General features: G+C 38.9%; 1 protein-coding gene across 7 annotated transcripts in view; it reads left to right on the top strand.

Annotated features, from left to right (window-relative positions):
- Positions 1 to 10,740, top strand: part of UNC5D (unc-5 netrin receptor D) — a 441,192-nt gene extending 430,452 nt beyond the window's left edge. For all 7 annotated transcript variants that reach the window (XM_038384983.2, XM_043503014.1, XM_043503013.1 and 4 more), the window contains one exon: positions 2,840 to 10,740. In XM_038384983.2, the coding sequence (XP_038240911.1) occupies positions 2,840 to 3,044 (205 nt within the window). In that variant the 3' untranslated portion in view covers positions 3,045 to 10,740. The remainder of the gene's footprint in view (positions 1 to 2,839) is intronic.
- Positions 10,741 to 13,444: the final 2,704 nt, after the last annotated feature.

Genomic DNA, 13,444 nt, shown 5'->3' with positions numbered 1-13,444 from the left:
CCTCCCCTCAGTCTTCTCTTTTCCCAGACTAAACAAACCCAATTTTTTTTTTCTATCTTCCCCGATAGGTCATGTTTTCTAGACCTTAGTAATTTTTTTCCACTCGTCTATGGATTTGCTCCAATTTCTCCACATCCTTTCTGAAATGTATCCAGAACTGGACACAATACTCCAGTTGAGGCCTAATCAGTACAGAGTAGAGCAGAAGAATTACTTCTCAGGTCTTGCTTATAACACTCCTGCCACTACATCCCAGAATGATATCAGTCTCTTTGAAATGGCTAGTACACTGTAGTTTACATAAGATCCAAAGCAGGAGATATATTTTTGGAACACACACACACACACACACACGGCTTCACTTTTTTTCTTTTGCATGATTTTTATTACTACTGGAAAGAGTGATTCCAGCATTTACCTGAGCCATAGTTGTTATTCCAGTCTACAATACAAAACAGTGGCACACCAGCATAGCAACAAGCATGAACAAAGTCACCGTACACTACTTTCCCTCATTATCTGCAAGGGTGTTTTTGCTAACTTTCTGACTGTGCTGCAAACTCTACATTGTGTATACCTGCATTTTATACAACAACTTGTCTGCAGGCAGTGATCTGGCAGTTTTAAAGTACAGCCACTCATTCGCACATGCAAATGCTGACTTTCCATCTTTCAAAGTGACTCACAGAACCCAAGGTTAAATGGAACCTCTCTGAACAAATTGGTAGCAGTAAGGTAGGGAAGAGAGCAGATCATACCAAGATGGGGTGTCAGAGAGAGAGAGAGACAAAGTTGTTTTTTTATCCCCACAAAATTTCACAAATATATATTAAAAAAAACTGTCAGTTTCTGACTTTGCGTAGTATCTTACTCAGCAAGTAGCATAGTGACTTCATTGGAACTACTTATCAAGCCAGGTATTATTCTAGATGAGTAACAATCTGGCTTTAACTCTATTAATCTACACCTGACAATGCACAGAAGTCATTTAATACAAAAAAATCCCTAGAGTGAAGTAGAATAGTCATATCTGTCTATACACATACACAGTTTACTATTCCTGTATAACATTCTGCCATTTAAAAGTGTTTTATATACTGGGGGGGGGGGAACCCACCACCTGTGTAAAGAAGTGGGTTTTGTCTGTTCTTTTTCTACCCCTGAGCAATGTTCCCTCTAATTTTTGACAGGCCGTGTGTGCAAAAAATTTCTTCAAATTGTTGTGTGTGCGGTATTTCACCATGTGCATGTGCACAGCTTAGAGGGAACAGCAGGTGTTTGGTGGCAAATATTTGAGCAAAGTTTTTTCTAGCTGTGCCTAAATGATAAATTGCTCAGCTATTCTATGCTTTGTTTGGAGAAGGGGGATTATAGGAAGTTCCATTACCACCTTTGAATGTAATAGAAATAAAAAGTGCAGATGTGCTTTGCTAGTTTAAATTAACTCCACTCTAGTTTGCAAGTGGGGGTTGGGTCGTTAGGACAAACTGTACAGTTACTTAAATTGAAATAATCATAGCAGGGGAAATGCTTCCCTCAGCTGCTATAGGATACAGGGAGGGCTTTTCTCACATGCACAGGTGGAACTGAGCAAAGATGACCTGATGGGGGGTGTTGATTCATTATCAGGTTAGACTTTTTTTCAGCAGGCTTTCCTTCAGTAAATATTGATTTAAACTCTAATACCAGAAGGTTTAGTCATAACATTTTGGCAGAATTATGTGATAAATATCTATGGGTAATTACTTAAGGATTGCCTCCTGGTGGCCAAGCTCCTTTGTTGTCCACAATAGCGGAGGGGAGTTCAATGGTATGTAATAATTGGGATGTGGGCCTTTTAAATTTTAGGGAAGATGCATGACTGTTTCATCAGATGCGTGGATTCGCATTAGAAAAAAATCCAGTGGGAAAGGCAGCATATGAAATTGCAGTCTACTGAAATGATCCAGTAGTACTTGGAATAAGCATCCGAGTTACAGTTTTGACATTTCATTATAGAAGTAAATAGGTCTATCAAACGTAACATTTCTTTTCTATTCTATGATTTAATCACTTTCCTCTCCTTGCTCATGTGTATACATGTACCTAATCTCTGTGTGTGTGTGTGTGTGTGTGTGTGTGTGTGTGTGTGTGTGTGTCAGCACCATAGATATACACGGATAATTGTCTGAAAAGCAAATATACAAGTGGATGTGTCAAACTGAGGTATCATGGCAGAGGCTTAGGACAATACACATTTAAAAACCAGTTTGCAGAACGAAGTTCCATAAATCATGAGCATGCATCTTTTAAGAAAATCAAAATGTACAAGTGAAGAGTCCCAGCCAAACAAATGATACCCATAACTCATCAATATCTTGACACTCAATTGTATACACACAAATATATTACATATATGAAGTTTGCCATGGCCACTAATACTACATAATTTAGGCAGCAAATCAGCTCAACAAGGTAGTATAGGTAAATTCTTAATATACGCACACCTCTTCATTTATCCTTCTGCTGATAAACTGAACCCATGTCAATTGAAGGTTAGGCACAGCAATGCATTTCCATGCGCTGCTACTCACTCCCACTTATTCAAGTCCTGTATTTCTGAAGGTTTCGGGGGTGGGGGTCTCAAATTGTTTAACAAAGCTAGATTGTAAAGAAAATTGGCATTTTGAGGGACAGCTGTCAAATTCTTTAATGTCCATGAAGTTTACTTCATTGTCTAAAAATGTATCTGTAGCCAGACATGATAGACAGGTCAGTTTCACATTCACAGAGGTAACAGCATAAATTCCTTTCTAATCCTTTTGTTTTACCTTGCCCCCCCCTCTTTTTTTTTTTTTAGGAATCTCTCTTACTTTGCTACACAAAGCAGCCCATCTGCTGTCATTCTGGACCTGTGGGAAGCCCGACATCAGCATGATGGTGACCTTGACTCTCTTGCCTGTGCCCTGGAAGAGATAGGACGGACACACTCCAAAGTCTCAAATATTACAGAAACTCCAATTGAGGAGACCGACTTCAGCTACAGCAGGCAAAACGGACTTTAGTCATCTCTTTTCCATCCAAGAACCGATGGCCAGATTTGACTTTGACATTAGTGAATTTCTATTAGCAGGGAGGAAAGAAGGGTTTTATGCACATTGCATACAGGGAATTAGACCTTCATTTCTACCACCTGTTTTTTTATCTGGAGGAGCAGAAGAAACCCCAGAGTAAATCAGCACAGTAACAAGGCAAATGCAATCATCTCTGCAACTCCACAATCCTCCCAGAATTAAAACTCATGTCAGAGTATTGAAAATAAAGTCTACTTTTCTATTATTCCCAGGGGCTGAGAGGGTGGGGAAGCTATAGATGATAATGGTAGATATCATGAAACAGTAATGCAACCCAGAGAAAAATAAAGGAGGCAGTGAGGATACTCTATGACCAAGAAGTTATTGAATATTTAGAGCCACTAGAATCTCTGGGGTTCAAGATTTGATCACATGGCTTGATTCTCCATTGCCTTGCGCCTTGTCAATTTACAATTAAGAGGGTATAAAATACTACCATATTGATGTGGTAGCACTGTGCATTTGCTTTATATTGGTGTAAGTGAACTCCATATATTGCAGGGCTACAGAAAAATCAGACCTGGGGTATTCAGCCATCCCAGGAATTGGAACCTTTACAGTTTCATGTATGTAACCAATCTCAAGCAGCCAATCCACTTCAAAATCTGATTATGTAATTAACGTACACATTTGCTGCAGAATTTTCCTGGCCCTTCTAATAGCAAAAAGTTCCCCAAACTCTTTTTTGTGAAGTTGTTCCAAGTTTAATGCAGTAAAAAGCAGCACTTTTATAACAACCAACTGCAGTACTGGGAATAGCCACACCTGTTTTAGCAAATTTGTACATTTTTACATTGCTCCTAATTTCAGGGCTAAGCCTAGAAAGTCAATCAAGGCAGTAGTGAGCTGTAGCTCACGAAAGCTTATACTCTAATAAATTTGTTAGTCTCTAAGGTGCCACAAGTACTCCTTTTCTTTTTGCGAATACAGACTAACATGGCTGCTACTCTGAAACCAATCAAGGCAGTGTAACTTTGGCCTGGTTTCAGGTGGAAATAGAAACCAAGCCAAATATTGTTAATCAAAGTTGCAATCAGAAATAATAAATCCAAGGGCACACCCAGAAATCGGCCCACTTTCATCCTAAAGGTTTTGTGAACTGTGGCAGAGTTTCACATTCTTAACCCAATCTGAGCTCTGCAGGTTTTCATCTGGTTTAGTGATGTTCATGCAAACAAAACGGTGGCAAGCTAGAGAAAGTTCCCTATCTCAACTATCTTAAAAATAAGCTACAATAAGTTACACAAACCAAAAATGCTGTCTCTCTCATGTGTATTCTGATGGACATGGTGCAGAACAAGATCTGCCCATGACATCTCTTTTAAATCAGCTCAAGTGCCAATTGTGGCAAACAGATCATCAGTATTGGTGGTGTGGGCACAAATCTGTGTAGTTCAGGAGCATCAGGCATTGGAGCCCATTTTATTGTAACAGTTTCAAGTAGATGCAAGAGAATTAAATTTTTTTATAATCTGGCAGATTTTAGAAAGAGGGCTGGGAGCAGCCTGACAAATCAAAAAGTAGTTTATAGAACATGCACCCTAATGATTATCTGAAGCTATTTCTTCAAATAAATTTGCAGTTGTGGTACAATTAACAACCCCCTTCCAAGCAGTGACTTAGCAAGTAACTGTTCATTTTCACTGATCTCCAGTACAAACCTTCCTTGCTTCCCCTGCTCAGCAGTCCAGAATAAATACTTAGACAACCCCACTGAGAGACATGGGCCTGAAATATTTCTTGCATTTCATTTCAAGCAACATATTTGAAGACTTTTTTTTTAATAAAAGATACCTCTCTTTTGGCAGTGGGAAGCAGCAATGGCTCTTAAATGTGCTTAAGACTAATAAAATTCCATTCCTCAAGAAAGTAGCAAACCTATCACTATTGTCATAGCACATGGCGCTCTCTTTTTGTTTAATACAGAAGAGGAGGAACTGAAGTTACTACACACAAAATTCAAAGAGTCAGGGATTAAAAGTTTCAGCCATGACACCAAGAGAAAAATATATACAGTAGTTAAAGTGTGCTGTAGTTTTCTTCAAAACATTCTATAGTATATTTCCAGCCATTAACTTCTCTCAACTTCTACCCATTCATACATTTATTTTGGTAACCAACCTAAGCCAATTTGAAAAAGCAATCAAACTAAAGATTCCTAAAGTCTCTCTCTATATGCAGTAATGTATTTGTCATTACAAACGTTCTGAATATGTTTCCTTGTTAATTTTCAAATATGTCTGATGCACACAAAACAGAGGCAGCTGCTATGAGGAATCTGGGAGTGTAAAGCTTTTCTCCGAAAATTTAGTGTTTACTGTATAGAACTGCAGCTGTTTCTAAAAGAAATGCCACACAGAGCAGCCAAACCCTGCTTACTGACATTCATCATGTGGATAAGGTTACTGAATGCCCTGTGAAGTCTGTTTGTTTAGCAAAAGCCGGTCCCTTATTGGGAGTGCGAACTCTGAGAACGTGCACTGTTTGAGTTGTTCAGAAGCACTTCTGGAGAAGGTCTTCATACTAAAGGGAGCTGGGGTGTAAAACCAAAAATCTACAGCCTGATCCAATGACCAATGGAGGTCAATGATAGTCTTGCCACCACTGATTTCAATGGGCTTTAGATTATGCACCTGAAGAGGAGCAGCTCTGAAAGTCAGTTTCTTGCAATCTTTTAGATACATGAAACTCAGACTTCAGGCTCTAGCCTCAGTTAAAAGACAGTCTAGTGTTGTTTCCTTTGGGTTTTGACCCTATTTACTCATTTTTGCCAGATTTCCTTGTTTGTCTTTTGAGAGTCATTTCAATTAAGAATGCCAACCTTTTCTAAAAAAGAAAAAAAGAGTACTTGTGGCACCTTAGAGAGACTAACAAATTTATTAGTCTCTAAGGTGCCACAAGTATTCCTTCTCTTTTTTGCAAATACAGACTAACAAGGCTGCTACTCTAAAACCTTTTTTAAATGCACAGTGGTTCTGATGCCCTTGTAACATCAAGCAAGCTGGAAATGGAAATGCCACAGAATGAGACCTTAATTTAGAATGAGAAAAAAGGAGTTGACTGCTGATCTCAGAGTTGAGGTTAAAGAGGAAACCAGATTCCTGGCCAGCTTATCTCCAATGTGACCCTATCTGGCAGCATGTCAGAGTCATAACAGAATGAGACATTTCTGACGAAATGCTCTCTCCTGACCCCTTTCTCCATATGTAAAATCACCCCTGCCCCCCAAAAACCACTGTTTGATATTTGAAAAATATAGTCACTTATTTTTGTGCCCCTCTCCACTTCCTGGTTTTGTCCATTACGAGGAATGGAAATGCCATCACGGACACTATTTTTCCAAGTCACTCAAAAGCAGGAAGGTGCCAGAAATCTCAGCATTTCCAGACCAAAGAGTTTTAGAGAAGAATCCCAGTAATCATCTCCTCTAGACTGAAATTTAAAACCATTTGATGTTTACCCAGCAATACTGGAACACAATCAAGAACATTCCAGGGTATGTCTTCTCTGCCGAGTTAGAACAATCAGGCAAAAGCCTGACCTATCTTCCCTCCCTGTTCACACACTAAAGCCATTTCACACTTGAGTTAGTGTTTCTTTAAACACACAAGCTAGGTGGCCTAGCTAGGGGTATAGACTAGAGCTTAAGTGCCAATTTTGCTCGGGCTTGTAACCCTCTTTTCATTAAGGACTCAGGCTAACTTCCTAGAGTGCTGAGTGTCCTCCAGTGCCTTCCCACAATTCTATCACATGCACAGGTTAGACAAGTTCCTCCACAATTCACTAGGGGGAAAAAAATTCAAGCGGCTCAGCCTACTATAGCACCAAGGGATATGTCCCCAGGAGTCATTGCAAGAAACATGGGTGTTTGCAACAGCAGTGACAGGACAATAAAGTGTGAGACTTTTGCAGTATGGCTGCTCTTGCCTGTACTAGGCTAAACCCAGATGTGGGTGCAAATCATCCTGCAGTGAAGACATACTTTCTGATGCTTTACTGTGATTCTTTCCTTGTGATCATTTGTGTTAATGTTACCAGATAGTTTTCTGAAGTAGGGGAGGAGGGTGGTGGATGAACATGAGCTCCGGGGTGACATTGTGGCCAAGAGAGCGAATGTAATCCTTAGATACATAAAACAGGGATTTCAGGAGGAGTAGAGAAGTTATTGCACTTCTGCCAAATACAGAGGTAAACACACTTTGGAATAGTGTGTCCAATTCTGATGCCCACAATTCAAGAAGGATGTTGATAAATTGGTGCGGGTTCAGAGAAGAGCCATGAGAATGATGGAGGGATTAGTAAACATGCCATACAGTGATTGAGCTCGAGTCTATCTATTTAGCTTAATAAAGAGAAGGTTAAGAGGCGACTTGATTACAGTCTATATATACACCTACATGGGGAACAAATATTTAATAATGGGCTCTTCAATCTGGCAGAGAAAGGTACAACACAATCAAGTGGCAGGAAATTGAAGCTAGACAAAATTCAGACTGGAAATGAGGCATAGATTTGTGTTTTTTAAACATTTAGTAATTAGCCAGCGGAACAGTATTTAAAATCAAGATTGTTTTTTTTTCCCTAAAAGATCTGCTCTAGAAATTATTTTGGGGAAGTTCAACAGCCTGGGTTATATAAGAGGTCAGACTAGATCACCACAATAATCCCTTCTTGCCTTGGAATCTGTGAGCAAACACTTTTCATCTTCAAAAGTGCTTTACTAATTTCCTCAAGTCTCCTCCCTTCTTGTGTGTATTCCCCCATTTTAGAGATGGGGAAACCGAAGTTAAGGAGCAGATTTTTAAAATGATAAAAAAAGCTCAGCTCCCATTTGGTTACATAAATGAAGTACCCAGCAGCTCTCATTAACAGCACCTTTACTTACATAGCATAAATAATTCATGTGAACTGCTTTATGCTACAGAAAACAGGAGACTGGCTCTTGTCAGAGGGTTTGTTTGTTTTTATGGAAAGATGATATAGGATACATTGTGGTACGGTATTCCTATAGAACCATCATCTATATAATTCATATGCAAATAGCATGTGTTGAGACCCATGGGAGTTTCTGGTGTTGAGCACTTTGGACACTTTATTTAGATGCCAAGATTGGTGCTAAGCCTTTTTGAAAATCTGGCCATTCATGACTTGACCAAGGACACAAATCATATAAATCAGTGTCTAAGTCAGGATTAGAACCCAGAAGTCCCAAATTAAATCTTCTCCTCTAATCTATAGACCAGGCCACTCTGAGAAGAACTAACTATGGGGAGCAAAAAATGGAGACTTAATCCTGTGTAGAACTTTAAAGTTCTCTCTAGTGGGCTAGATTCTGATCTGGTGAAAAAGTCTAGTCCAATTTACACCACTTGAGTACAGTATCTGCCTTTATGTGTTTTCCTCCCACTAAACACACTTTCCCCACATCATTCAGTGCTGTGGCTTATTTAAGACTAATAGTTGTGCTTTTAAAATGATTTACAATTGTGTGACCAAAATGGTGCACTTCACAGCTTCACCAGACTGCAGCATCATAAAGTTAATTTACAATTTTTACAACATTGCTTTTGCAGTCCTACTAGTTTACATTAAAATCCTTTAAGCCACAAGGAAAGGAAGGCCTCTGTAGATGTAAATGCAAACTTCATTGACCAGTGCAAGAAGTTCCATAAAATTAGGATGGTACTCCACCCTCCTCCCCCCCCCAAAAAAATTGCTTTTTTATCCCAAGGGATGAAAAGGAATTGACACAGTTTTCTTTAAAGACAGGGAACTATTTTATCTCTGACAACAGCTATTATCCTTCTATGTGGCCTGTACATGGTTTTCTTTCAGCAGATTCTGAGAGACGATACTAAGCTTTGATCACTAAAGCAGAGGTCCCCTCTGAGGATTAAAAGCTTTATACATCATATAATAAAGTCCCTTCCTTTCTTTTTCTCTTTGAAAGACAATGCCACAGGAAATATTATGAAATACACAGTAAATTGTTTAATTCCAGATAATGCTTTCCCACTGCCAAAAGCATAGCCTTGATACAAAATGGAGTTGAAACATGAAAAAAATAGTTGTGAGTTTTTGCTGCCAATTTTCTTTTTGGTTTATGTTTCCAAAGCAGAATCAAAGGACTATATTATGATGTGAATGGTAATTAGTTGGGAAGTCATCTCCAAGTCCACAACCACCAAGAAAGTTCTGAAGACATGTCTTTCTAGTCCAGTATGTCAATAATTTGAATGATTTCTCTCTATATACACAGCCCTAAGGAATTTACTCTCCGCTTTTTGCATAGTTGTAGAGCTAGTCACATTCATTGACAATTTTCGCTCTTTTTTTCTTGTTTTAGTATTTGCTGGAAAAGTTTCCCCATGAAGGTTGTTCACATGGAATATTCGTGGTACGCAATTGGGCAGACTTGATCATGTGACAATTGCTCAGGGAGTGAGAAAAACCTCTTTTCACTATAGAGACGTAGCAACCTGACAAAGAGCATGCATGCATTTTTGTATGGATATTCGTTTATGCTAAAATTTGTGAAAACTTTAGGGATTCCCCAACAAATACTGTAATCCTAACCCTCTATGTGTATAACAACTCTAATATGTGTAGTGGCAAACCAGATTCAGCACTCCTATTTGCAGAACTATTCAGGAGTTATGTTTTAATATACAATCCACTCTACTCTCACCTTATCCAAACTGGTATGAACAGGAGTGACATCTACTTTCCAACAAGAGGAAAAAACTGCTACTTTTAAGATTATGGTAAACTCTCCAAGAGTCCTTTGATATTATTAATCATAGCATAGCTGATGTTATAGTCAAGAGCCACAATGGGAAAAAAAAGTGTGGTCTCCCTATATTGTTCTTTAAAAGAAATTCTAGACATTTGACAGTATATTTTTTGTATTAGAAGTAAATACTACAGATTCTGATTGTGTTTCGTGTGTTTAGGGGGTTGGTAGGGTTGTATTGTACTTTTCAAGCTATTGCAAAAGCTGCTTTTAAATAAGCTGTTCAGTTGTATTGAATAGCTGGTTTGTGCTTTACAAGGGAGTCTGTGGGAGCCAGGATCTGAGGGTTAGCAGCCTTCATGCCTTGCTGTCACAAGATAACTAGAGCTAAAGTCACTTGTGAAAAATTTAACCAAGGGATAGATAGGGTGGGTTAGAAAACCACCCCTGAATTGTCATGTAGTGTACCGTAATCAAACAAGACTATACAATCACCTAGTGTAGAACTGTGGTTTTGTTAGCAGCTACTTAGTTTGTCTGCCTTCTGGTGTGATGACCCTGATTTGGAATGTCCTTTGTGGATACAGTAAGATGTCAACCCACATTGCCTGTGTGTGTGTGGGGGGGGAGTGGTTATATATATCCCACAACCTGATCCCAAAGGGAAACGTGCAGCACAAACTGAAGTATAGGGGGCTGTGCACCAAGGCTGGTGTTAGGTTTTTGATTTGGAGGGGGTTTGGATGCAGATGCAAATAAGATCTGCCCCAAAGAAGAAGAAAAACCTATCCTGAAAGTCTCGCCTTCATCAAAAACTGTTTTTTGGGTTGTTTTTTTTTTTAAATTCCCTATTTCCCCCCATTAAAGTTTGAAATTTTAGCTGTACAGATGGTTGCAGAAATTTTCAATATTTTTTTTAAAAAAAGACTACTTCAATGGTACTTCCAAAAATTTCAAATTAAATTTCGCAATTAAAAAAAAAAAAGTCACCCAAGAATTATTCCCCCCCCCAGCACACACACATCCCACTTTCAAAAAAAAAAAAAAAAAAAAAAAAAAACAAATCAAAATAAAAAACAGGTGTTATTGAATCTTACAATGAAATTCTTTGATGCATCACTAACCCCAGTTCTTGACTGGAAGATGAATTTACCTCTGTCCCAGATTACACTGGGGAGATGGCATGCTCCTAGAAGATATTTTGGGATGGGGAAAGGCTGATCTCATGGGATTTGTCACTTGGGAGATAGAGAAGGCAAAAAGCTGCTGTGAGTTAAATTCATCTCAGTTTACATCTAAATACAGAAGTGCGAAATATACACGTTTAATCAATTTTGGGGATGTAAAGTTTGATATCACTCAGTCATATCTGGGCTTAAATCAGAAGTATTGTGCAAAGTAGAGCAAGTTGAAAAAGGAGCGTTACGGCGGGAATTTGCAAAAATGTCCATGAAATCACCCCTCCCTTCTGTCCATTTGAAAGGACAATGAAAATGTATCAAAAATTCGAAATCTTTGACCAGCCCTTTAGCTAACAAAAAAGGGGTGGAGAGGGGAAAGAGGAATTTCATGAAAATGTAATTAAGTATTTCCCCACGTTTTTCTGAAGTTTTGATAAAGATCTCAAAATTCAAAAAATTTCAACCAGCCCTACTCTAAAAGGTACTCCTATCTTACTCCCTTCGTTTCTGCATTGAACAGGGTCTGAAAATTAGCAACTGGTTCTGTCTCCTCTCTCTCCTCTCCCACCTTTTCAAATGTGTTTGGTACTGAAAAAAAAAGCCCAAGTTTGAATGCTTTCTTTAATATGAAACTGAAGGAGTGAGGAAATGAGCCAGAAGATCAACAGGCGACCACATGGCCTTGGCTTCTTACCACATTTTCTGTGCCTTGTACTATCAATATAAATTCTGAATGTTGTACAGTCAATACTTGGGAAAGACTCCTTGGAAAAGGCTGCACTGGCGTCTTTTTTCAATCTGTGTACATAAATATACATATATATATATACACACACACACACACACATATTTGGTAATGCCAAACAGCTGTGTTATATTGTACTGAAAAAACAAAATAATGGACAGTTTGGATGTTTTATGTAGAGTTTGCAAAAGTTGTCTGGCTATAGCCTTTTGAGATAACTGTACAGACCTAAAATTACTGCATATCAGTTATTTATGAATAAAGAGTCTTTTACTGACATCTTAGATTACTCTACGAGTGGCACATTAATTTTGTGAGATAAAGAAAGACGTTCCGATAGGAGAGCTCCAATACTTGGTGGTTTTACAGTGAGCCTCAGACAATCTGTAAGAGTTTAGATGGGATACTGGAGTACAGTGGGGGGGGGTCTTATAAAGAAGTCACTTTCCCCCTCATATACATGCTGTCTACATGACTGACTAGAACTGAAGTTCACACAGCGTAATAGTAAGTACATTGAAACAATCCAAGAATATCATTCTACTTTTCATTACAGGATTCATTGTGGGCTTGATCCAAATTCAACTTAAGTCAGACTTTCTGGTGACTTCAAAATAATTTGAATTTGTTCCTGTATCAAAAGATCACAGTAAGCGGGTTCTGCCATAACATGAATGCATAATTGAAGACATTGTGTGATGAACTTGCTTGTATTATTTATATTCCCACAGCACATAGTAATCTTTGTCATGGACCAGGATCTGATTGTGCTAGTCACAGACCAGGGCACCTTCACGCTAGGTGCTGTACAAACACACGCACTGTTGTTGGTCTTGCATTAGCTGGAATATGCAATATCTGCCTGTGTGTATATTGAAGATTCCTTCTGGGGGTTCAGCTAGCTCCTCTACTGCCTGAGCACTTAGTGGTTGCTCCTTAAATTCTCTCCCCTCTGCTGCGCGTGCGCACGCGCACACACACCCTTTTCATTTATGAAATTGTCAGCAGTTGCCCATGCCATGAAACAACCACCCATTACACAGATTAATATTCACAAAGTTAATCATCATTTATCCCACTTCAGAGAACAGATAAATATCCTGTGAGCAAATATAAAGTTTAATATCCCCTATTGTTTTCAAAGGCACAATACTGCTTCATGTCAGGGTGGCAGAATCTAGCCCGTAATAAATCCATAACAAACAGTAAACCCTTCCAACACACACAACTCCCTGGTAAGAAAGCCTTGGGTGAGTGTGATACACACTGTAGTACCATTATAGAAATAGCCCTTTCTATTACCCACTAAATCTGTATCATGATAAGCAAAACTACTTCTTCCCACAAATTCTGAGCATATTTCTCCTAGCCGTTAGTACTCAGAGAACACGGCTACATTTGTGTTAGGCAATGCTAACTCACTGCTGTGCCCGCTGCATGATTTAGCAAGATTTTATTGGTATGACAAGCTAGACAAGCATAGGCAAAAGTTTAAAAAGAAGGGGCAGATACCGCCAGTTATGTGTCACAGGTAGGTAAAACCGACCCAGGACAGGGCTACTCAGTGTTTGAACCCCCAGGTCAATTTGCCAGTATTGTCCAATACGGATTTGGAGACTGGTTGCTACACAGTGCAATGCAACTTTTCCTTTCTCTCAGGGTCAGGTACAGT

The sequence above is a fragment of the Dermochelys coriacea genome, chromosome 26, assembly GCF_009764565.3.
Source record: "Dermochelys coriacea isolate rDerCor1 chromosome 26, rDerCor1.pri.v4, whole genome shotgun sequence".
NCBI lineage: Eukaryota > Metazoa > Chordata > Testudines > Dermochelyidae > Dermochelys > Dermochelys coriacea.
The sequence above is the reverse complement of the archived record's forward strand: the minus strand, read 5'-3'. Positions and strand labels throughout refer to the sequence as shown.